The following is a 27,453-nucleotide window of genomic DNA, read 5'->3' as shown; positions in this document are numbered from 1 at the left end:
AAATTTAACGTACGTTGATTTCTTCATTTTCGTTAGCCTTAGTATTCTATTCTTCAGTTGAACTATATTATTCAGCTGAAGTATGGGATAGAAATTTTACAGGCATTGTTACTTTCACCTCCACTACCACTAATAGTCTGTTCTTATGTAGATAGCAAAGCAGAAGGATCTACATACACAATATTTGTATCCAATACTTAAGTTGACCTATATAGGTCAACTGAAGAATAGGATACCACTGCTAACAAAAATGAGGAAATTGACACTTGTTATATTGGCAACCTGTATCTCACGTCAACTACGAGAAGGTGGAAGAAGATGACACACATAAAATTTGATTCCTGTACTTCATTTGACCTTTTCTTTTTTGCCTTCAATATTAATCATATCAACTGAAAGTTATCGTACTCTTGCTAGCAAAGACAAGAAAACCAACAGTAGTGAAATTTGTATCCCATTCTTTAGTTGAGCTATATACGTCAACTGAAGAACAAGAATGCTAGTACTAGCGAATGGGAATAACAACATTTATAACATGAATATTCTGTACTTCAATTGACCTATATATGTCAACTGAAGAATAGGATACTAGTGCTACCAAAGGCAAAAAATAGTGCCTTGCATAACATTTATATTCTGTTCTTCAGTTGATCTATATAGATAAATCACATCAATGTTACATAGATCACTTTTTTCGTCTAGCTAGCACGAGTATCATGTGCTTCAGTTGACCTGTATACTTCAAATGAAGTACGAGATACAAATTTTACCTGTGTAAGTCTTTTTGCCTTTAGTAGTGCTAGTATAGACTCAAAAAATTGTAGTGATACTAGTGTTGGGAAAGGGAAGAAAAGCAACAGCTGCAAAATTTGTATTCCCTATTGCAGCTGATGAACCCATAGGTAACATAAAACAGCATAATACAAAAATGAAATACATCAAAGTAGACAAATTCAGTATAATGACAAAATAAAAAAATAAACTTAGCACATGCAAGCTCCTCCACAAAAAGCCGTAGCCCACTTAGAAAGACATCAACAAAAAACACATACCCACATACACAAGAAACACAACATTACGAAAAAACCACACAGACACACAGACACACACACACACACACACACACACACACACACACACACACACACACACACACACACACATTCACATCAACAAAATGAAGTAACAAAATTCACAGAAGCAAATTATGTAACATAAGAAAATGAAGAATGATGGATCAACCCCAAAAAATCCAAATCAATATTTTAACCATCTGGCCAACCCTCCCTTTTAAATTATCAGTTACCTTACACCTGCCCCCCATCCCAATCTGAAGTTAACCAACAAATTTTGGACAATACATTTGCCCAATACGTTTAAGGGAACACTTAAATAGGCAATATGTATTGGGTACACTATGCCTCCATGAATATTCATCTAAATGACTCTGAAATGTTAAAATCTGTCATTTCCCTCTCCCAACAACAGATTTTATGGCTGACCAATAACCTTCTATACTACTGGTATGAGCCACAGTTGATGAAGATCTGAATTCAGTATTATGATTGACAACAAGATGCTGAAAACCCTTATTCCTCAAATCCCTACATGAAGAAAAAAACCATTGGAAATAACTATGGAACACTCTGCAACATGGGCTTAAATTAATTTCACCAAAACTTTCTTAATTCGATTAGAAACTGCTTTAAAAACTATATTGTCATATTCTTGACCTGAAATTACAGCCCCCCAAACCCATAATCCTGCCACAGCCCCCCCCCCCCCCTGTTGTACTTGGTTTTGCCAAAATGAGACTCACCAATTTCAACTATAACCTATAACCCCCTCCCCCCAGAGGCCCCCTATACTTTAAATATTCCCCACAAACTTCCCTACAAAATTACAAAATGGGTACCAGTCTGCAATGGAACACTTACTCACACAACATTCTTGCACACCTAGCAACACAGGATACCTCAAACACCAGCAGTATGTAATTTTTATAATATCCCTCAAGGCCAGCTTCAATTTCTCAAACCATGTTCCTTGTCTAATTGAGCACCATAGCTGATCCTTGCTACACATACATATGAATGAATCATAAGTATGATGAGCAGACACACAGGCAAATTGTTCATCGTACTCACGACACTGAATATAATCAGCAACAAGACCAGACATTTGCAAAAATCAAATGGGTGCAATCATGTCTATGCTCATAGCCTCCTTTAAGCCTTCCATATTCATGGGAATAGACAAATCCATACCTACAAATGAAAATGAAAAACTAAAAATTCTTCTAAATGAAAAACTGTTGGTCCAAATGATCTCAAACTCATTAAGAATGAAATTAAGTACCAAATGAATTGGGAAAAAAAACAGTTATTTAAATCAATGCAAACGAAAAAAATCTTACATAATGTTTAGCACTGTCTTTTAGAACCACATTCATTTTTTTTAATTTACATGATGGCACTTATCTGCAGCAGACAACCCATTTAATTTCTATGGCTCAAAAGTAAACACATAATATCAATGAGTAACCTATGATGTCACTGGTCAAAGCCAACAGGTTATATCCCATTCTTCACTTGACCCCAATATTTTATCTTTTCACCTGCACCTTGCAGTTATTCCAAAACTTGGACCTATCAGTTTTTCTTACACTTCTTTTCCACTCTTATTAAATAAAAAAACATAAAAGTAAAAGCTTTTAATACCTAGACTGCAATTTTCGTGTCACAATTAAAGTTTGATAACAGTTTTGGTTGGTATCTGCAACAATCTTAAGATTGTTCAAAATGTGAAAGAGCAGTAAATAAGTGCTGGAAAGTATCATTAGGTGTAGTCATGTGACAATGCGCATTCATAAATACCAAAACAATAACAGTATGTAATTGAAAATGTCACCATCAGCAAGTTGTTTTGTAGATGGCAATTTTGCAGTTTGACAAGCATACAGGAAATTGTCCAGTTGCATGTGTAGAAGTTAGATCAAAAGCACATTATTTGCAATAATATAACAAATATTATCATGAGAGCAGTATATGCAATGGCTCCTAAAATTGACAGGTGTTCTGTAGCCTGGCTTATGCAAGAATGATTGTATGTGGCATATAACACAGTCATATTTATAAGATATGTACCAATTGAAGGATAATACAAGAACACTGCACACCACTAGTCTGACAAGACACATCAAAATGTTAGTTTTGACGTACCTTGTCAGACTGGTGGCATGCAACATTCTTTTGGGTTGTTTGGATACCTAGTGCAGGTCTCTTTATTGAACACCTCTTAGGTGACTTGCACATCAATGATGATGACAACACAGTGCTCAGTCCACGATTGGATAAAATCTCCCACCCAGCCAGGAATTGCATTGTTACCTACAAAAGCCAATAAATGTGTTTTGTTGGTGCTGCAAATTTTTGTGATTTTGACTGATATAGAATCACATTGCAGTATTCTTCTTCAGAACACCAGTCTAGTAGCTGGCACAGATCCAGCTAAGTGAAAAATCCATGCAATTCACAAGTTTATTTACATATGAAAGCATACTTCAGAATTTTCCTTAGTGTGAGACTGCACATACAAGATTTTTGTGCTGATTTGAAATTCTAGATTTGCGTATTTTACTGTTCATGTTACTTCTGCATAATCTTTCATTGATTGTATCAACACCCATTTGTATTGTAATATATTGTGAAATTTTGAACATTCATGAGTGCCATGATAAACTCATACGGTTATCATCCATTGGAGGCTTAAATTTGTTTGTGCTCTTTTCAATTGCATTGTGTAATTGTCTGAGAAATAGGTTATTTCTGAGAATTATTGGCCACTTCCAAAACTATATTTTTACAAGTTACCTCCATACACAAGTTTCCTCCATACATAACTTATTTCACAGGAAATTAGTTTTTGTGGTTCACAGGTACTGCCAAAGAATAGAACATCCCTAAATTTCATTACATATCAACACAGACAAATGTGCATTTTTGAGAATTTTCGTAAGCTATCACAGTGCATCATCTAATTTGTAGTAAATTGGTGTTTGTGATTTAGTTACTGTAGCAAATGTTCTAACTAACATATTGTATGACATTTAGTTTTACCAAAAGAGGAGTAGCCATATATATTATCTACATTTATCATAAATTAACATTGTTTTGAGTTTGCTAGCAACTACAATTGACCATGAAAAGTTTTAGAAAACTAGTAATTTCTTTTACAGATTTTCCTGTTGCCTGAATAGGAATCTTCTTTTGTCATTTTCTTCAATTCTTATATGGAATTAACACATTTTAAGCTCAACAGATTCAAAGATAATCATCAGGCTTAATTTCAAGTTATTTGTTCACTGTTCTGTAATACATCACACCAGCTAAAATGCAGCCCCACTGTAAGTGCTGTTCTTGAACACAGAATGAATTGGTTGACATTTTTAAGCAGTAGGAAGTCGTCCTGACTCCTGTCAAATGATTAGCAGTTGCTGTAAGTCAGTTTGGAAGAGCTTCTGAGAGTCATGTATCTGTGGTATGAGTACCAAAGGCACCTCAAGTAGTGTCTGCTAATGTGTATCCTGTCTCCTCTGTAGAAAGTACAGGATCTGTCGTTACTCACCCAATTGACTGCATGTAGCATTTTAATGGTAGAATTAGGCATCCTATATGGGATGGACAGGGACCAGGGAGCACTCAGGGTGTTCTACTGATCCCCCTAACCAACAAGTTTGATGTGATCACTGAAACTGAAATTGAGCCACTTCATCTGTTTTGAGGAAACCTGTTTCATCTGGTGTCAAGAGGAGGCAAATGCAAAAGTGTAGGACTCTATTAATCATCAGCAGTTCAAATGTATGATGAATGATGGAACCCCTTTGGGGAATAGCAGCAGGGGACAGGAAATGGCAGCAGGTGCACTCAGTGTGTATGCCTGGGGCCTCATTCAACATGTTGAAAAAGTTATTTTTGCAGCCAGGGTGCAACCAACTGCATAATGTGGCACGTGTTGGAGCAAATAGTGTCTGTTGTCTGGACTCTGAGGTAATACTTCTGTCATTCTAGTGACTGGCAGAGAAGGCTGAGAAGACTAGCCTTGCACATGGAATTTCAATGAAGCACACAGTTTCCATTTGTCCCCAGAACTGATCATGAGCTTTTGGTTTTGTGTTGAGAGGAAGGACTGAACCAGAGAGTTCCAAGATTCTGTGACTAGTAGGCTGTGACTTTCCAGATTTGTGCCATATGGTTGAGAACTGTAGGGTTGCCCTAAATGGGTCAGAGGCTGCTACTCAGCTAACTGTGTGTGGGGTGCACATGAGAGTTTTTTAGATTAGGTGACTCTTGATCCAATTCAGATAATGACAGCTGTAGAAAACCAGGAAGTATCAGTGTAAGATCTAATGACATGCTTCCCACAGGTGTGAGTATTAAAATCCTATTGGTTAACTGCCAAAGCATTCACAACAAAGTGCCAGAGTTTGAAGTTCTCCTGAAAAGCAGTGAAACTCAAATAATAATTGGTACAGATAGCTAGTTGAAACCTGAAATAAATAGCAGTGAGATTTTTTGAGAAAATTTAAGTGTATGTCAAAAAGATAGGCAAATGAGAAATGCAGGTGACACATTCGTTGCAGTAGGCAAGAAATTCAAATCCACCAAGACAGAAAATGAAGCTGCATGTGAGATTGTTTTGGCAAGACTCAGTATCAGTGGTGGACACAAAATAGCTGGATCCTTTTATCACCCATCAGACTCATCTCCTGACACATCCAAAAATTTTAGAGAAAACCTCAGTTCACTTGTATACCAGTTCCCCAATCATACTTAAATTATTAGTGGACATTACAATTTTGTTAGTGATGGGCATGATATGACAACCTGTGAAACATTACTACATGTGTTCTCTGAAAAGTACCTAGAACAATTATTTAGGAACGCCACTCATGATGGAAATATGTTGGATCTAATGGCAACAAATAGATCTGACACCTTCAAGGATGTCCACACTGAAACTGGTATCAGTGACCATGACACAGTTATGGCAACAGTGATTTCCAAAGTACAAAGGACAACTAAAAACAAGCAAAAAGCTATATATGTTCAGTAAACTACATATAAATCAGTAGCATAATATCTCAATGAGGGACTTGACTTCAGTGACTGCTGCAGCAGAATATTGTCAAATGATCTTTCACAAAACCTAAAGAAATCCTGGTTATATGTAAAGGCTGGTAGTGTCACCAAAGTTAGTATCCAGTCCCTCATGAATGAGACAGGAACTGAAATTGAGGGTAGCAAAGAAAAAGCTGAAATGTTCCTTTACAAAGGAAAATTGCCCCAGTTTGATTCTTGCACCACTAAAAAGATGAGTGAAATAAGTATTAGTGTCAATGGTGTTGGGAAACATCTGAAGTGATTAAAATTGGAGAAAAGCTCCAAGGCCCAATAGATTTCCCATCAGAGTCTATATTGAATTTACAGCTGAGTTAGCCTCTCTTCTACCTATCATTTTTCATTGATCCCTTGGAAACAAAGAAAAAAACATGCCTAATAGTTAGAAGGAAGCACAGTTCACACTCACCCACAAGAAGGTTAGTAGAAGTGATCCACAAGACTACCATCCAGTATCTTTGACATCAATTTGTTCTAGAATCTTAGAAACGTATTCTGAGGTCAAAAATAATGAGGTATCTCAAACAGAATGACCCCCTCCATGCCAACCAGCATGGATTTTGAAAACTTTGATCCTGTGAAACCCAATTCACAATGTTCTCACATGACATACTGAAAGCTTCGGATCAAGGTAACCAGGTAGCTGTAGTATTTCTGTATTCCAAAAAGCATTTGAGTTGGTATTATACCTATACTTATTGTCAAAGTTATGATCATATGGAGTATCAAGTGAAATTTGTGACTGGACTGAGGACTTTTTGTAGAGAGGGTCTAGTATGTTACCTTGGATGGAGAGTCATCGTCAGATGTGGAAGTAACTTCCTGTGCACCCCAGGGAAGTGTGTTGGGACCATTTCTGTTCATGTTGTATATTAATGACTTTTCAGACAATATTAATAGTAACCTCAGGCTTTTTGTAGATGATGCAGTTGTTTATAATGAACTGCCTGAAACAAGCTGCATAAATATTCAGAATAATTAATTGGATCAATAAAAGATCTACTCACAAGCAGCAGCTAAACACACACATAAAAGAAGGTTGTAACAGTACATGAACAGTAAGGGTCCCAATACACTTACCTGGGACACACCCGATGTTACTTAAATGTTCAAATACATGAAATTATGTGCTTCACAAAGTGAAAAAAGCATTGAATCCTGTGATTATAATATCAGTGAGTCATTGTTGGACTTGGGCAACTCATACAAATACCCAGTTGTTACACTTTGGAGGGATATGAAATGGAATGGTCACTTAGGATCAGTTGTGGCTAATGCAGGTGCTAGACTTCAGTTTATTGTTAGAATACAAAGGAAGCACAGTCTGCAATGGAAATTGCTTACAAATCATTCTTGCAACCAGCTCTAGAATTTTCTCAAGTGTGTGTGATTCATACCAAACAGGAATAATAGAGGATACTGAAAGTATACAGAGAAGGGGAGCATGACTGGTCACAGATTTGTTTGATCCATGGGAGAGTGTCACAGAGATCTGAAAAAAACTGAATTGCCACACACTTGAAGATAGACATAAACTATCTTGAGAAAGCCTACTAACAAAGTTTCAAGAACCAGCTTTAAATTATGATTCTAGAAATGTACTACAATCCCCTGTGTATCATTCACAAATGGAGCTTGAAGATAATATTAAAATAATTACAGCATGCACAGAATTAGTCAAAATTCTGGCAAAGCATGTTGTATTGTTAAGTTGCATCATTAATGGCTGTTTTGAATGTTTTCCTACTGTGCATGTGATATATCCTGAATTGAAATTCAAAGCTGTGTGATAGTACACATTCCATGTCAAGTTCCTATCCATTCATAACTTGTCATTTCTGTATAGCTGAAAATCTGAAAAGTTCACTTCAAAAATCTCAAATAAACAGTACCATGATTCATGTGATGTTGTCAGGCAATTTCAGCTAATACAACTGGGACTCATGCCAACTTGACATTTGCTGTAAGTCACTTGTGCTTGGCATGGTTGTAGTATGTTCAGCACTGAACTTTTAAAAATGAAAAGAATTCATTTTCAGATTCTCTTGAAGGAATAGCATTTGCTGAACAAATGATGGAACATATTGCCAAGACAATTGGGAGGAATCCAGTAGATATTAAAATCCAGAATCTTAGTCCAAGTTATGAAGAAGTTGGTAATATGATAAAATATTGGAAAACTAAAACAGAGTTTGAGGAAAGGAAGAGTCGTGTGGAGAACTTCAATAAGGTATGACTTTAAAATCAACTATGCTGGAGAAATGTGGGTACCCTGTCAAATAAAACTGATTTCATTAATATTTTTAAGATATCAGTACAGTGAAATAGAAATAGACTTAAGAACTTTATTTAATCTTTTTGTCATAAACAGAAAAACCGGTGGAGAAAGAGAGGTATCGCAATTGTGACAATGAGATATCTCCTGAAGTTTTACATGAATTTTCATGCTGTTGTGACAATTTATGCTGGAGATGGCACTGTTTCTGTTGCCATTGGGGGAGTTGAGTGTGGCCAGGGAATCAATACCAAGGTAAAACTAGATGATTTTTGCAAGCTATTTGTTGTAAAGAAAATCAGATAAAAGTACAAACAGGATAATATATAAGGTGTTTCACAATTGCTGTTACAGCCTTCTAGGTGTTGAAGAGGAGACTTAGTAGATAAAGTTTTGATGAGGTACCATTTTTAAAAACGTAACACTTGGATATAAAAAAAAAGTTTGAAGATCGAATACTTTCTAATCCCCTCCCATCATGGTCACCCAAAAACTGAGAAGAAGGCACCACCATCATTCTCTGTCATCATTATAATATCACATACCATTTTTATCTGACTAAAGCAATGGCTGCAAGAAACTGGCACATTCATAACTAGGGGGTTTGACTGTGGTGCTCTCAGGGCATGCCAAACTCTTGATTTTGAAGAGGATGTTCTTCGTTGTGAAGAAGAGAACCTGATGACAAGTACTAGAAACCTTGCCCATGCACTGGTCTCCTGTAGAGTACACAGGTCATTGTTTCTGCTGTGTGCATACTGTGAAGTGGTAGACTTGAAAGTGATCTAATCTTCAAGCTTATTTTACATCCAAATGGTAAATTTCTTGATATGGATTCATTGCCAGACTTTATTTATTAAGGCCCCTCTACAACAGCTACAAGTGAATAAAAGGAATTGTGAAACACCCTGGACAGTTTTATTAGGTGAAGTGCATAAGCTTTTGTAGTTTTCAAGTTCCTTGAGTAATGACTATAGTTTAAACTGTGCATAGAAAGTACATACAAACAACAGATAATAATTTAATCAAGTCATAAGGGTCTTGGACATAACATCAAATGTAGTTGTAGAAATGGTACAATATGCACTGATGGTAAAAAAATCACAACACCAAGTAGGAGTTGTGTAACATAAACAAACATTGGTAGGTTTGTTTTTTACATCTGAAAGGTAATATCTATTCATATTTCATGCCACTCACTTACAACTGGCACTAGTAGTGTCACTATGAGAATGCAAATCATGTTTGCTTTAAATACACACTGCAAAAGTCATTAGCATTAGTTAACTTTGAGATTGGACGTGATAAGTTTATGTCAGTCAGGAATGCCTTTAATGTGACAAAGAAGACATTATCCATCTCACTAAGTTAGAATGAGATTGTGTAATAGGGCTACAAGAAACTGGATGTTCCTTCTGTGATACTGCAGAAAGATTTGACAGGAATGTAGGAATAGTACAGGTTTGCTGGCAGAGGTGGTCACTAGAATGTGTGGTCGCAATACGACCAGATTCCAGACAGCCATGGGGCACTCCTGAGAGGGAAGACAATTGTATTTGGCATATGGCTCTGATGCATCACACTTCATCTGCAGCAGCAATTTGACCAGCAGTTAACTCCATAGTGACACAATGAATTGTTAGAAACTGGTTTCTGCCAGGTAAGCTACAAGCCAAATGCCCTGACCCCAAACCCCACCTTTCTGATTTCAGTGACATCAAGCAAGAGCTCTTTGGGGGAGGAGGCAGGGTGGAGGTCTGTTGTGTTTTCTGATGAAAGCTGGATCTGTCTTGGTGCCAGTGATGCCACTTTCTTGGTCAGAAGGAGGTTATGAGAGCCTGTGACCAACTTGTCTGCATGCTAGACACATTAGTCCTAAACTTGGAGTTGTGGTCTGGGGTGCAATTTTGTACGACTGCAGGAGCACTCTCTTGGTTACCCATGCACACTGAATTCAAATTTGTACCTCAATCTGGTGATTTGACCTGCTGTGCTGCCATTCATGTACAGCATTTCAGGGTTTTTTCCAACAGGATAACTCTTGCCCAGATATAGCTGTTGTAATGCAACATGGTCTACAGAGTGTCAACATGTTGCCTTGGCCTGCTCGATCACCAGATCTGTAGCCAATCGAGGGAATGTGGGACATCATTGGATGACAACTCAAGCATCATCCACAAACAGCATTAACCGCCCCTGTGTTGATTGACAATGTGTGACAAGCGTGGAACTTCATCCCACGAAATGACATCTGACACTTGTATAACATTATTTATGCACATTTGCTTGCTTGCATTAGACATTCTGGTTGTTACACTGGTTTTTAATGTACGAGCACCTCAAATTTGTAGTGCCTTATCTCACACTTACATTATTTGTTTGTGTTGAGGTTTTTCTTTTTTTCAGTGTATATTTGAAACACGTATCATCTTCTTTAGTGCTGATCTGATGGCAAAGAGCTACTGCAGGGACCCCATTATTTATCATAACTGGACTGAAACATGCTAGCCTCTATAGGAAGGAAGGTATGGGAACATCATTGTAGAAACTTTTCTTATGTTGACATGACCATTCATTTACTGCTTCTAGTGTCTGTGTATTCTGAGCCAGCTACCTACCTCTTTTACACTACATTTCATCTCAAAACTATTCATATATTTCAGCCTCTTCTACTTTTTCTTCAGATCTGTCCATTTGCCCAACTTCAGTTTTTTCCTACACTGTGAGGAAGAGACCTGCAATCTCATTATCACAAAAGATGCTGCACAAGTTAATTTTCACAAATACTACAGTATTTAACATACTTTTATACAGGGTGATTCAACTGCCCCTACCTTATATTATGAAACCCACAGAATTATAGCTGACCTTCATAAACCACACTTGAGATTTTCATATTCTCTTGCTCTCACTATGTGCAAGCTATTAGTCATAGAAAAAAATTAATATGGCCATTCTGTAGGAATGTACTGTACTGTGTGTGATACTGTGATACATTTTGTACTGTGATACATTTTGCTAAAGGCCAAAGTTTTTGAGTTATTAAAAAAACATAAAAAAGTGATCTTCACCATACCCCACTCCCACACTCAGCTGTCATTCATCAGAATTTCTAGTATTCTCTTCTTGTCTAAACTGTTTACTGTCCATGTTTCACTTCCATTGATAGCTAAACTCCATACAAATAGCTCAGGAAAAGACTTCCTAACATTTCAGTCTATATTCAATATTAACAAATATCTCTTCTTCAGAAATGCTTTTTTGCCATTGCCAGTGTACATTTTATATCCTCTCTACTTCAGCTATCATTTGTTATTTTGCTACCCAAATAGAAAAACTCATCTACTATTTTTAGAATTTTGTTTCCTAATCTAATTCTCTCAGCATCGCATGTTTTTATTCATCTACGTTCTATTATCCTTGTTTTGCTTTTGTGAGTGTTCATCTTATATCCTCCTTTCAAGGCACTGACCATTCTGTTCAACTGCTTTTCCAAGTCCTTTGCTATCTCTGACAGAATTACAATGTCATCAGCAAACTCCAAAGTTTTTGTTTCTTCTCCCAGAACTTTAACTCCTATTTGAAATTTTTCTTTGCTTTCTTTTATTACTTGTTTGATGTATATCTTGAGTAACATCAGGGCAGGCTACAACCTTATCTAATTCCCTCCTCATCCACTGCTTCTCTTTCATGCCACTCAATTCTTATAACTGTCACCTGGTTTCTGTACAAGTTACTTACAACTTGTACAGAAACCTTTTGCTCCCCGTATTTTAGCCCTGCTACCTTCAGAACTTCAAAGAGAATATTCCAGTCAACATTTTCAAGAACTTTCTTTAAGTGTGTAAATGCTACAAACATAAGTTTAGCTTTCCTTAACTTATTATTTAAGAGATGTCTTAGGGTCAGTATTGCCTAAAGTGTTCACACATTTCCCTGGAATCCAAACCAGTTTTCCCCAAGACTGACTTCAACCAGTTTTTCCATTGTTCTGTAAAGAATTCATGGTAGTATTTTGCAACAATGACTTGTTAAAACAGTAGTTCATTAATATTCACCTGATGCATAACACTCTTCCCTCAAACACCCAAATGCACACACCAGCATCTGCGGAGAGACTGTTTGTTGATTATCGATAGCAGTTGCCTGGGCAGATGAAGGTGGGGGGGAAGTAGAGAAGGAAGTACAAGGGAGGAGGGGGAAGTGAGATAGTGTGACGCAAGTCTTCTGACAGATGACTTATATACTCTACCCTCTGGACTTGTTTTTCACTCACTAAGAGGTAGACAAAGATAGAGAGGGAAGTGGAGGAAGGAAAGGAGAGGAAGTTGGAGATGAGGAGGGAAAGAAGCTGTGAATGAGGAGGGAGACAGAAATGAAGCAGAAACAGTGAGTGGTGTGGAAAAGTGTGTGGTGGGGGAGGAGGGGGAGATGGGGGAGGGGGAAAAGGTGGAAGGTACTATATATCTGGATGGGGAAGGTGTTGTGTGGACAGAAGAGAAGAGAGGTAAGGTGTGGCAATGGGAAACAGGTTAGCAGTTAGGCCAGGGGGATTACAATGGTGCAGGATATTCTGGAGAGATATATGTAGGTCAGAGAAACTGAAGCTGAAAGGTAACATCCAAGTGGCTCACATAGTGAAGCAGCTACTGAAGTCATTTTTGTTGTTGTGTACAGCATGATCAACAACTGGAAGGTCAAGTTTGTGGTTTACAACAGTTTGGTTGTGGCCATTCATGAAAGTAGGTTACAGTTGGTTACTTGTCATGCTTATATAGAATGTTGGCAGGTCAATAGACACACAAACAAACACAAACATACACACAAAATTCTAGCTTTCGCAACCAACGGTTGCCTCGTCAGGAAAGAGGGAAGGAGAGGGAAAGACAAAAGGATATGGGTTTTAAGGGAGAGGGTAAGGAGTCATTCCAATCCCGGGAGTGGAAAGACTTACCTTAGGGGGTAAAAAGGACAGGTATACACTCGCACACACACACATATCCATCCGCATATACACAGACACAAGCAGACATTTGTAAAGGCAAAGAGTTTGGGCAGAGATGTCAGTCGGGACGGAAGTACAGAGGCAAAGATGATGTTGAAAGACAGGTGAGGTATGAGCGGCGGCAGATTGAAATTATAAATTAGCGGAGATTGAGGCCTGGCGGATAGCGAGAAGAGAGGATAGACAGTGTTTGTTGGTAATGAGGATCACCCTGTGGCTAAACATGCCTTGGTGCACGGCCAGCACATCTTGGCACAGTATTACACCGTCCGGGTTATCTGGATACTTCCCACTAACACCAACCTGTCAGAACTCCGGAGATGGGAACTTGCCCTTCAGCATATACTCTCTTCTCGCTATCCGCCAGGCCTCAATCTCCGCTAATTTCTAATTTCAATCTGCCGCCGCTCATACCTCACCTGTCTTTCAACTTCATCTTTGCCTCTGTACTTCCGTCCCGACTGACATCTCTGCCCAAACTCTTTGCCTTTACAAATGTCTGCTTGTGTCTGTGTATATGTGGATGGATATGTGTGTGTGTGCGAGTGTATACCTGTCCTTTTTACCCCCTAAGGTAAGTCTTTCTGCTCCCGGGATTGGAATGACTCCTTACCCTCTCCCTTAAAACCCATATCCTTTTGTCTTTCCCTCTCCTTCCCTCTTTCCTGACGAGGCAACTGTTGGTTGCGAAAGCTAGAATTTTGTGTGTATGTTTGTGTTTGTTTGTGTGTCTATCGACCTGCCAGCGCTTTTGTTTGGTAAGTCTCATCATCTTTCTTTTTAAATATATTTTTCCCACGTGGAATGTTTCCCTCTATTATATTTATATAGAATGTTGCATTGTAATTGCACCATAGCTGATATATAGCATGGGTGCTTTCACTCATGACCCTTCTTTTTATAGGGTAAAAAATGCCTGTAACTGCACTGCAGTAATGGGTGGTAAGAGGGTGTATAGGATAGGTCTTGCTCCTTGGTCGACCACAAGGTAATGACATTTGGCATGCAGGATGAAATAGGGATGGACAAGGGTATTCTGTAGGTTTTGTGGCTGGCAGAATACAAATGTAAGTGGTGTTGGTAGGATTTTGTGTAGTAAATCCCTCATTTTAGAGCATGACAAGAGGTAGTTAAATCCCTGGTGATTGATGGTAGTTGAGCTTCTCAAGCCCAGGATGATACTGAGTGGTCAGAGGAGTGATGGTTGGTGGCTGGATAAGAGGGTTACTGGTGTCAGAGGAGAAGATGGTATGGCAGATCTATTTATGGTTCAGCTGGACAGGATGCTGTCTGTCAGTAATGGCTGTGGTAAGATTATCAGCACATTTCGACACCCCCTGCTTTCCTATGCAACCAGCATGCATGAGTGATGAGGCTGGAAGGTAGAGACTTTTTGACATGGATGAGATGACAGCTTCAAAGTTGAGGTTCTGTTAGAGGTTGGCACACTTGATATGAACTAACATATTTATGGATCCATCTGAGAGCAGGAGAGCAACATTTAGGAAGGGGGCTCATTGAGTTGAGCAAGGTGGAGATGAGGTGGATTTGGAAGTAGGTGTTGAGGTTATGGAGGAAAGCATAAAGGTTGACCCTGTCATGAGCCCAGATCATGAAAATGTCATCAGTGTATCTGCACCAGGCAAAGTGTTTTATGTGTTGACTGAATAGGAAGGATTCCTCCAGATGCCCCATAAATAAGATGGCACAGAATATTGCTGCGCAGGTACTTATATGAATACCACAAATCTGTTCATAGATTTGGCCTTCGAAAGTGAATTAATTGTGGGTCTCAATGTGATCGGCTATGAGCATTAGGAAAGAAGGAATTGGGGAAGGTAGTGTTCCTTGGCCCCAAGGCCATGGGCATGGGGTTGTTGGTGCATAAAAGTATTGCATCTACAGTGACCAACAAGGAGTCTAGTGGTAAAGGTACAGGAACTGTGGAAAGAAAGCGAACAAAGTGAGCAGTGCCTTCAATGCAGAACAGGTGATAAGAGACTACAGTTTCAATGTGTATATGCCCTCGTACAACAGAGAAACCCAGTAAAAACCTGGGAATTTTTTATCCAGCAAATACCTCAGAATTTTTTAAGATTTGGGGAATTTGTTCTGGTTTTCAGTTAAAATCCTATAATTTTGATTGCTAAGAACTGATACTCTAATGAAGAATTTCATTTTAGCCTGCTACTGCACAATAATACTGCAGCAGTAAAACATAAATGAAAGAGTAACATCAAAATAAAACTTTATCTGCAAAGAAAATGTGGCATTTAAAACAATGAAACTAAGTGCACATACAAGTATCTGCCTATAGCAAAATATGTCAAAGGCTTTAGGACAAAGACTACACAATACTTCATGACAACAAACTGTTTTCAATGATCATGATGTCACAACTATTTGCATTTCTAACAGGTCACGGGAAAATATTGTGAATGGTGGTTTGAGATTTTCCTTTTACACAAGACGAATTACGTTAGTGTGAGAATGTGCAATGAACTTCTTAAATCATCAAGTGTTGGATTCTTTCAAAACTTATCACTTTGAGGACCAGCCACTTAGAAAAATTTTAGGTCCAGAAGACCAGTCATTTATGCCATGATTTAAAATTTTACTGAGACGTTTATATTTGATATACCATAAAGAGTAACACCCACTAAAAAAGACCAGTGGTCAAGGTCAGTTTTTCATATTTATTTTAGTCCTTTCATAAACTACAAATTGCACAGTAATGATCACAGAAAGTATAATTATCTTTCCAAGGAAAGTGCAGGGTGAGCTTGCACGATTTCAAAGGTAATTGGCTTTTTTGTGGAAAAGTCAAAGTGTTGGATGGAACATGTATTCCAACAGATTACCCATGAAATGTTTGGTACACAGCAGTGAAATTTATAGTTGTGCTTGTCAGAAATACTTAGCTGCTGCAATTTAAGCTGTGCTCTTGGTATCCTGCTTAATCACATGCTTTCCCAAGGAAAGTTCTATGCCAGTGTATAAAACCTATACCATTCAAAGGTCTAATACATTTTACATTTTACATTTACATTTACATTTTATTAGTTTCAGAAATATAGACATGCCAAATTGGATGATTCTTTTTGGTAAACCCTGTATTATCAATGATATCATACAGTGAAATTACTGATTATGCCTTACACAAGTGACAGAAAATCCAAAGAGGTTCTGTCATATTTCTAAAATATGACAGAAATTTTTTGGGTTTTCTGTCACTTGTACAAGACATAATCAATAATTTCATTGCATGATACCAATGATAATACGCGGTTTATCAAAAATATTCATCCAATTTGGCATGCCTATATTTCTGAAACTAATAAACATATACGATGAATTTTGTATTTTGATGAAAGAGAAACTCAAAAAGTTTTTTGGTACCTTTCATAGGTATTCAGTATGGCCCCCTTGAGATGCATGGCATATGTCAATGTGGTATTCAAATTGTTCCTACACTGCAGCGAGCATGTCTTGAGTCACAGCTTCCACAGCTGCTGTTATGCGATGTCTCAGTTCATTTGTTGTTGTTGGAAATGGAGGCACATAAACATAGTCTTTTATAAGTCCCCCACAATAAATAATCACATACAGTCATGTCCGGTGACCTTGGAGGACAGTAACATAAGGCTGAGTCATTTGATCCAGTGTGACTGATTCATCTTTCAGTAATCCCTTGATTCAAAAATTCTCACAATCCCAGATGCCAATGTGGGTGTGCCCCACCCTGTTGGTAAATGAAGTCGATCAAATCAGTCTCTAATTGTTGGAAAAGAAACCACAAGCAAATCGAGATATGTGCTTCCTGTAACTCTGTTCTCACCAAAGAAAAATGGACCATATACCTTTTCCTGTGAAACAGCACAAAACACATTAAATTTTCAAGGGTCCATCACCGAGCGAGGTGGCGCAGTGGTTAGTACACTGGACTCGCATTCGGGAGGACAACGGTACAATCCCACGTCTGGCCATCCTGATTTAGGTTTTCCGTGATTTCCCTAAATCACTCCAGACAAATGCTGGGATGGTTCCTTTGAAAGGGCACGGCCAACTTCCTTCCCCATCCTTCTCTAATCCGGTGAGACCGATGACCTCGCAGTTTGGTCTCTTCCCCCAAAACAACTCCAACCCCAAGGGTCCATCTCATGTTGTACAGCTGCATGTGGTTGTTCCATTCACCATATTCTCACATCATGGTGGTTCACCTTTCCAATTAAATGGAATGTTGCTTCGTCACTAAACCCCAGTGTGGAAGAAAACTGTCATCCTCCAACTTGCCAAGAACAAAATTATAGAACTACACTTGTTGTTGTTTGTCACCTTCACAAAGAGCTTGCAGTAGCTGAATTTTGTAGGGTTTCATGTGTAAACATAGATGGGACACATGCCAGATGGACATAGGTGGCATGTTCACCTGTTCAGTTGCATAGGAAACTGATTTCTATGGACTTCTTATAAAACTATGGTGGCTACGTTCAATGTCTGTGTCAGACACTCAGGGATGGCTGGCAATTTTCCTTTACACAAACAACCTATTTCTTGGATTTGTTCATGCCATCATCTAATGATTTTTGCTGTAGGAGGATCCACACTATACTTAGAACAAAATTCATGCTGAACAGTTATTACTGACCTGCACTGCATTTACTAGAACTGAAGTGGGTGCACACTGCCACTAACTAGTGGGAACCATATAAAACTCAAGGGTTTGCTCTTTCAAACGGTATGTTGTTCACACACTTATCTCAAATAACATAATAGTTATGATTTTTTTTTAAATTCTATGATTTTTTTATACATCCTTTATTACCGATGACAGTGCCACTAACATAGAATTATTAACTACAGTTTTCCAAAAATTCTTCACCATGGAAGGCAAAGTAAATATTCCAGAATTTGAATCAAAAACAACTGTGAACATGAGTATCTTAGAAGTAGATACCCTCAGTGTAGTGAAGCATTTTAAAGTAATTAATATAGACAAATCTTCTGGTCCATACTGTATGTCAATTAGATTCTTTTCATAGTATATTGATACAGTAGCCTGATGCCTAGCAATCATATACAACTGCTTGCTCAATGAATGATCCATATCAAAAGACAGGAAAATTGCGCAGGTCACACCAATACCCAAGGAGGAAATGGGTGTAATTGACTGAATTATGTACCCATATCACTGACTTTATTTGCAGCAGGATTTTGGAACATATTCTATGTTCCAGCACCATGAATTACCTCCAAGGTAACATTCTACTGACACATAGTCAGCACAAATTCAGAAAGTGTCATTCTTTTTGTGAAACACTAGCTCTATATTTGATTGAAGTACGGAGTGCTGTTAGCAGGTGATCTCATACTGCTTTCATATTTCTAAATTTCCAGAAAGCTTTAAACAGCATTCCTCTTAAAGGACTTATAATCAAATTGCGTGGTTATGGCATATTGCTTCAGTTGTGTAACTGGATTCAGAAATGTTGCAGTACACAGTAACCAACAGAAAATCATTGAGGAAATCAGCAATGACATCTGGTGTTCCCCAAGGAAGGGTTATAAGCCCTCTGCTGTTCCTAATGTATATGCATGATTTAGGAGACCTCTTAGATTGTCTGCAGATGATGCTGTAATTCATTACCTAGTGAAGTCATCAAAAGATCAAAACCAGTAACAAAATGACTTAGACACTATATCTGTTGTTTCTGAATAAGGAAAAGTGTGAGGCCATACACATGAGTATAAAAAGGAATCCATTAAATTTTTGTTATATAACAAATATACTAATTTAAAAGCTGTCAATTCAACTAAAGACCTAGGAATTACAATAACAAAGAACTTAAATTATCACATAGATAATGCAGGGACGGCAAAGCAAGACTGTGTTATATTGGCAGAATGCTTATAAGAGTCAACAGGTTTACTAAAGAGACTGCCTACACTGTGCTTGTCTATCCTCTGCTAGAGCATTGTTGTGTGGTATGGGATTCTTACTAGATAGGATTGCCAGAGGGCATTGAAAAAGTCCAGAAAAGTTCAATGAAATGAGAGAGTGTGACATGTATGATAAGCAAGTTGGGGTAGCAATAAACTGTTGTGACTCGCCGATCATTCAAAGTGCCACCGCGCAATTACCTGCGTCCTCTACGTTCGGCGCTGTCTGCCAGCCATACAGCAGCTGCACCACCTAAGCGGCCAGCCGAGCAGCAGCCACTAGACTGGGACTCAGTGCTCATTCGAATGCTAATGTGAACACATGTCTTACTTGTCAACGTACTCTGTGACTTATATGTGTTGTTGTGTCCATGACATGAAATGCCAAGAAGTGCTGTCGAAGACATTTTTCATAATCAGACCAGTCTTCCACAGTCTCGTTGTAAGGAGGAAAAGGAGGTACAGCCAACGACGAGAAACGCCCTGCATTTGACGCCGCAATGAAATCGCGAATCGCCGCTGTTAGAAGCGTTTGCTGTTCAAGGAGATTTTGCAAAAGTTGCTTGACGGCAGCCATGGAACCCTGTGAGTCAATGGGGAAAAGGAAAAATCCCATCCTTGTCGCCAATTGTTAGAACTTCAAGTTTAACACATATATTTCTGAACGACACAACACATATAAGTCACAGAGTACGTTGACAAGTAAGACATGTGTTCACGTTAGCATTCGAATGAGCACTGAGTCCCAGTCTAGCGGCCACTGCTCGGTTGGCCACTTAGGTGGCGCAGCTGCTGCATGGCTGGCAGACAGCGCCGCACATAGAGGACACGCATAATTGCGCGGCGGCACTTTGAATGATCGGCGAGTCACAACATAAACAAAAGTATTTTTCACTATGGTCAAACTTTTCACAAAATTTTGATCACCAACTCTCCTCTGAATGTGAAAATATTGTATTGTCACCAATCTATATAGGGAGAAATGATCATCATAATAAAGTAAGAGAAATCAGAGTCATATAGAAAGATTTAAGTTTTCATTTTTCCCAGGTGCTATTAGAGAATGGAATGGGTAGGGAAATAGTCTGAAGGTGGTTTGGAGAACCCCCTACCAGGCATTCTAGAGTGAATTGCAGAGTAGTAATGTAGATGTAAGGGCTTGGGGAGCTACTGGAGGTCTGCTGGATTGCTGAGATGGGATCATGGTTGTAAGGTTTGTATGCAGAGGTACAGGAAAACTGGCAAAGACCCTCAGCCACAACATCCATAATCACTGTGTCACTTTTGTCTGCAGGAAGAATGATTAGGTCTGGATTGGTTTTCAGGTTATAGATAGCTGTGTGTGCCATTGATGTGATGTTGAACTCAATGGGGAAGGATTTAGGAAAGGAAGGTGAGGCCAGATTAGAAGTGAGAAACTCGTGAAAGGACAACTGGATGAAAAGGGTGGGGGATCATGGCTGGAGGGAGCTTGGTACTGTTTTAAACATGGTTCTGTGTGAGGTGTTGGTTCAGTATTGTTAATGGAGTGAGTAGTGAAGAAATGGTTGCACTATAGAAAACAAGTAAAGTAAAGTCAGGTCTGGTTGAACTTAGATTTAGGGCTAATGGTGACGGCAAATAGAAAGTTCTGAGACTTCCACATATTTCAGAGTTTTGACAGGAAGGTTGATAACAGTGTTACATTATGGGTGTTTGGTGTGCTTCATGGAGGTTGGAGGAAATTTTGGGTATGCAGAAGGCAGAATAGGTCAGCAAGACATGATCAGGGAGCAATGTGGTATGGCAGGGAGCTTTATTGTAGTAGTAATCTTATTCTTGACTATAGGTAATGCCATGCCATGTGGGCATAGGGCAGGAATTCTGGGACAGCTTCCACAGATGGTGGTGGGAATGCTGTAATAACTGTTGAAGGGCAAGAGTTATATTGCAGAAATAACATACAGGAAATTGTGATCACAGAGTAAAAGGATTTTGTGAAAGCAGTAGATGCTGTCAAATATGGTTTGAGCTTCAATTGTATGGTTACAAAGAAGCAGATCGGTGAGAGTGAGGGTCTCATGGAATTGAAAAAGGTGAAGATTCTTATGGTAGGGTCGCTGACAGTCCAAGATGCCAGTTTCAATAGTAAGCTTGTTATGAGGTATACCATGTACCAGCCAAGATTTCAGAAAGAGGACATGTGACTGGAGTTTAGCTAGGACAAAGGAAAGTTTTCAGAGTTTGTTGAGGCAGACACAGTTGCAGGTCCTATACACCCACACACCACCTCTTACTGCAGTGCATTCAGGCATTTCCTACCCTGTAGAAGGCAGGATCACGCGTGAAAGCACCCATGTTATATATCAGCTATGCTGCAGTTACAGTGCAGCATTTCATGTGGACATGAGAAGTAACCAACTGTCTACTTTCCTACATCAAATTGTTGCAAATGGCAAACTGGACCATCCAGTTGCCGAACATGCTGCATGCTACAACACAGATGACTTCAACAGCTGCTTCACTAAGCAAGCCATTTAGGTAATCCTTTCCAACACTAGTTTCTCTGAATCATGTAGGTGGCAATTGTCTCTCCAGCGTATCCATTGGTCTTCCAATCATACTGACCTAAGTGGCCTAGCAGCTAGCATTGCTGCCTCTGGATCACAGGGTCCAGGATTCAATTCCCAGCCGGGCTGGTGAATTTCTCTGCCCAGGGACTGGGTGTTTGTGTTGTCCTCATCATTTCATCATCATCATCGTCACCATTTGTGACAGAGGTTAGATTGGAATGTGAAAAAAATTGGACTGTGTGATAATTGGGACTTTGCACGAGTGCTGATGACTGTGCAGTTGAGCACCCCACAAACCAAACATCATCATCATCATCACCCTGCCTTAAATTTCTGCTAACCCATTCCCCAATGTCTCACCTTATCCCTCCTGTCCAAGCCACTCCTTCCCCATATGGATCACGTAATGCTTTCTCACTTTTCTTCCCTCCACTGTGTGAGCATTCTCCCTCTCCTTTGGTCCCTCCCCCTTTGTGTTCCTACCCTCTCACCTGTCCCGCCTTCTCGCTCCCTTCCTGCCCCCTTGCCTCCTGCTCCATCTCTCCCCTCTGAACCCCTCCTTCACCTGCTGTCGCAACCCTTCCATCCCTTACCCTCCCATCCCTCCTTCCCTCTCCCTTACCGCCAATCCCTCCCCCTCTTGTTATTCCTTCCCCCACCCAATGCATCCCTCCTCCTCCTGTCAGTCACTCCACCCTTCCTTCTCCCTCCTGTCTCTACGCTCCCACATGCTCCCTCCCTTCCTGCATCCTCCTTCCCCTCCTGCATCCTGTTTCACCTCCCACACCCTTGCTGCTCTCCCACATCCCCAATTGCCCACCTCTCCCTCTCCCATCCCTCCCTCCCTCCTCCTGTCCCTCCCTCCCCCTCCCTCCCTCTCCCTCCCTCTACATCCTGTCCCTCCCTCCAACCTCTTGTCCTTTTCTGCACCCTCCTTTCCCTCCCTCCACCCTCCTGCCCTTTCCCTCTCTGCTTTTGCAGTGTCCATTCATACAGATGAACAGATTGTTGATGATATGCACACATAGAAGTCTATGCAGCAGTTGCAGCAGAGCTCATACATGACATAACTAAGAGGGGAGTTCAGTAAGTAATGCAACACATTTTCCTGAGCTAATTTCAGTTGAAAAAATGCAAAATTTGTTGTGGGACATCATGGAATGTTCTCATTTCTGTTCCTATAGTTCTGTGAAGGTCCGACAGGTGGTAGCACAGTAGCCTTCACAGTGCAATCTGTAACAGTGGTGCATTCCAAGCAGAGAGCTGTTATTGAGTTTCTTTCACCAGAAAAACAGAGAACCACAGATATTGATAGGCACTTGCAGAATCTCTATTTTGACCTGGCAGCAAACTAAAGCATGGTGAGCCATTGGATGAGACATCTGTCATCATCACAACAAGGTCATGCTGACCTGTCCAGTCTCCTGTGTGCTGTCAAGCTATGTGTGCTTGTGGATCCTGCAATGCTGGAACATGCAGACACTCTCATTTGAGGTAATCAAGGGATCACAATCAAACACTTCTGCACAACTGGATGTCTCTGTTGGTAGCATTGATACAGTCATCAGAAGCTCACAAAACTTCATTGGACTGCTCTTCCTTGTCCACCATACATCTCATACCTCCCACCTTCCAACTTCCATATTTTTTGCCCAATGATAGATGGACTTCATGGGAAGCAGTACATGGATGATGGGGAAAGATACTGATGCAATGAGATGTAAGGTGGTGTAAGGCTGTTGCATCAAATGGAGGTAATGTTGATAAATGGGGTTTTGTAGCCAAAAGAGTGAGGAATAATAAGGTGTATTGGAATCCTGAATGAAACAAACCTGCTTTCAGATACAAATGTGTGTTGCATTTCTTATTGATCTTCTTCTGTATTTTAACTGGTGGGCTGGCCTCTGATGGGGTAGGATATGCCTGTGATCGGGATTGAAGTAGTGCACGCTGAGTGGATGCAAGAGGCAAAGGTATTTTGTAGACTGAGTGAGTGATGGAATACCACATTTCAAACAGTGAGAAGGATGTTCCTCACTTTAAGATACAATGAAAATAAATGTAGCCTTATTGGAAGATGTTGTTATGGCATTCCAGCAAAGGACAATACTGGTTAATAAGACAGATGCCAGTCCATAGTGCAATATTTAGTGGGAAATATTGGAGAATTTTGTAGAAGATGATCCACACACTAATCAATGGGGTTCGCCCCAATTTATTCACAGAAAGAGATGTACAAAGGAACTGTGCAAACTATTGTAAGTCTCCAGAATGAGATTTTCACTCTGCAGCGGACTGTGCGCTAATATGAAACTTCCTGGTCCAATGCATATCAAAGGGCTGCATATGACTAACAGGGTCTATGATATAAAAACCTTAGCCAAACTGTTAACAACTTGTCACTGTAACTTGCAAATGTATCAGGTAGATGAAGCATAATTGCAAGTAATTTTTTTTTTTTTTTTTGACAGGAGATGTCATATTATAATCAATAGTACTTAATTTTGCATGTTCAGTCATTGAGAAATGTTGTTGTTTTTATCTGCTTGATAGGTGACATTACACCATGGATTACATGGATTGAATTGCAAGTGATTCATACTGACCCTGAACAAGCTTATATGCCAGAATTTGGTGTGGTTTTGTCTGCAGGTGGTTCTGAACATAGCAAACTTCTGGGTAGTTACAACATGGGTGTCAATAGTAATGTTGCTTGGCTAAGGTATTTTACACTCCTGGATGTATTATTTTCAATTTGGTGTATTGTGTGAGTATATATGCAGGGTGAGCTACTGGTAAAACTTGCTCTACAATCTTTGTGTATTTACTAATAATGTTTTGCACTGTTGGTAGTGCCAATTCATGTTCACTGTTCCATCATACCAAAATGAAAACATAACATTAACAGTAATACAAAAAGTGGCTTTACTTTTGCCACTGGCAGTGGAGAAACTATATAAATCACACTTTGCTATTGGACATGGTGGAAGGTCTGACATTGTGAAGACACTAAAGATAAAGAAACATTGCATGAGTATTCAACTGAAAAGACACTTCTAGATAAAATACATAAAAGTGAAAAATATGGAGCAAGTAGTGCAGAATAATTGTAAAAAGTTATTTGGGATCATCTGACTGCATGATGTAAAGGTAATATCCATTAAATTTTGTCATTGCAGCTGGTGTTCCATTGTTTTCTCTTAATTGTCCCAGGTTTTCCTCTTAACTTTTTAAAATATCTTGTTTTTAATGAAAATGAAATGAACATCCTGCACTACACCCTCTGCTCCCAATTCTGAAGCATTTACTGTTTGGGAGAAGACATGTGGTATGTGGCCATGAGGAGCTGCCACTGGAGAAGGCAATGGGTCGATGTTGATGGGCATTGCTGTGGAAGGCTAAGGCAGGATGAAGCTCTATTGTAGGTGGATAAATCAACATGGGATCAGAAAGTGCTCCAGGAATGGAGGAGCAAGCAGCTGCTCACCATAATGGCAGAAGCATGGTTGATTTCAATTATGCCACAGAAGTTCGTGATCAAAGGCTGTATGTAGTATATATCACAGACCTGTGGCAGATGGAGATCATCTCTCCAGGTGGTGCCCAAACTGATGGCACACACCAAGCAGCCCACCTAGAAAGGAGAGGTCTTGATGATGATGTGAAACAGTATCAACATCAGAATTGAGGACAGCACACCCAAGAGGGTGTGATGAGGTCAGCCTGCACACTGCTCCACCAGACTATGGCCCTCAACAGGGGTGGCCCTGTAAGTTGCTAGAAAACTACAGAGGGTATTAGGTGAAGTGTTAGACAAAGTTTTCTTGTGGATGTCAGTTTTGAAGGTATCGTTAAAGCATTCTGCATGGCTGTTGGAGGCCAGGTGAAAAATCACACTGCGAGGTATTGAATCTTGTCATTAGAAGTCACAGGACATAAATGCTGTCATGTTATCAGACACCAAGGTGCATGAGGTGCTTTCAAGGTCAGAGGCCTTATCCAAGGCCATGGTAGTGGCAGTAGTAATGCCCATGGAACCTAAATACAGGCCAACAGAATCTAAATGCACATTTTCCTACACGGTATGAGCAGCATTTATGAGCTTAGCAGACCATTTTCTTCTGTAAGAAAATAAGATTGCTGCTGGACTGGACTGGATACACAAAAAAATGAGATATGTATTTCACATTTTTTATCACATCTAATAAATGTATTATTATTGTACTTTATATTTGAACCATGATACCATTTTGTGTTAAATGAAGATCATTAGGGACATAAAATGTTTGAATACAAAAATGAACTGTTTTAGGTTGCCCAAGTTGCTGCATGTACTTTGGGAATTTCAGTGGATCTTGTAAACATAAGGCCAACCACTAACTTTACATCTCCCAATAACTTTACAACAGGAGGAAGTCAAACTAGTGAATGCTGTGCATATGTAAGTAAATGCACAATTTCATGAGAAAATAATTGCCTTTGATAATTTCCTTTGTATTTTTATCTTCATGTGACTAGAATTAACATTTACAGGCAACACTGCGTGCTTGTGAGATACTCAAGCAAAGACTGGCTCCCATACGAAGAAAAATGACAAACCCAACATGGCAAGAACTTATAGCCCAAGCTAATGCAGAATTTGTAGATCTCTCTGCAAGTTTCATGATGTATGTATTCTCATTCATTTTACTAAATAGCCTGGAAAGTGCAGTATTACAATTTTGGAACTTAATTATTTATGTTTTAATGTAACAAAAATACCAGAAAATATCTATGCATTAAATCTGTTTGACTTTTGATGTTAATGGAGTCTTTCAGCAGCACTTTGTAGGACAGTTTCATATTGATCAACAAAAGAAAAACTATAGATGTTCTGCTGTAGTTAATGCATATGACTCACATTTAACCATGTGAGACCATTGCTATATAATAACAGACTATCATCATGACAGAAATTACCAAATTTGTAAGCTACTTTCGAAAAGGGATTATGTATGAGTCACCTGTTTCAAAAATCACAAAATATGTATTTTGTTGTTGGACAGATAAAAAATTTACTCACTATATGGTGACAGGGGAACACACATATATAAAGTCACTGAAATTTTGCATGCTTTCAGAGCCAGTGGCGCCTTCTTCTGGTAGAAGGGTTGAAGGGGCAGGAAGAGAGACGAACGACAAAGTCTGGTGAGATTTAGGAAATGGGGAGAGTTTGGAGAGACTTACCAGATGGTTGAGAAAGTCTTTCCTTCTTATACCATCTGGTAAGTCTCACCTTACCCGTGCTTCTGGGTGACTTTTCTGAACTCTCCACATTTCCTAAACCTCCCAGACCTTTTCTTTCATCTCTCATCCTTCCCCTTCAACCCTTCTGTCAGAAGAAGGAGCCATTGGCTTCAAAATCTTGCAAATTTTAATACCTTTTTATATTTTTGTATCAGTGTTCTCCTGCTGAATTTACTCATTATTACAGAGATATGCTAAATAAACAAATGACTATGT

The 27,453-nt window shown here is 39.3% G+C and overlaps 1 protein-coding gene across 1 annotated transcript in view; it reads left to right on the top strand.

Moving 5' to 3' along the window:
- Positions 1–27,453, top strand: part of LOC126100961 (uncharacterized) — a 239,951-nt gene that overhangs the window by 185,310 nt on the left and 27,188 nt on the right. Inside the window, exons 19-22 of the mRNA XM_049911623.1 lie at positions 8,219–8,409; positions 8,551–8,709; positions 26,264–26,392; positions 26,485–26,618. Coding sequence (XP_049767580.1) covers positions 8,219–8,409; positions 8,551–8,709; positions 26,264–26,392; positions 26,485–26,618 — 613 coding nt within the window. The remainder of the gene's footprint in view (positions 1–8,218; positions 8,410–8,550; positions 8,710–26,263; positions 26,393–26,484; positions 26,619–27,453) is intronic.

Source organism: Schistocerca cancellata, chromosome 9 (genome assembly GCF_023864275.1).
Source record: "Schistocerca cancellata isolate TAMUIC-IGC-003103 chromosome 9, iqSchCanc2.1, whole genome shotgun sequence".
Classification (NCBI taxonomy): domain Eukaryota; kingdom Metazoa; phylum Arthropoda; class Insecta; order Orthoptera; family Acrididae; genus Schistocerca; species Schistocerca cancellata.
Note: the sequence above shows the minus strand (reverse complement) of the source record. Positions and strands in the feature narration are given on the sequence as shown.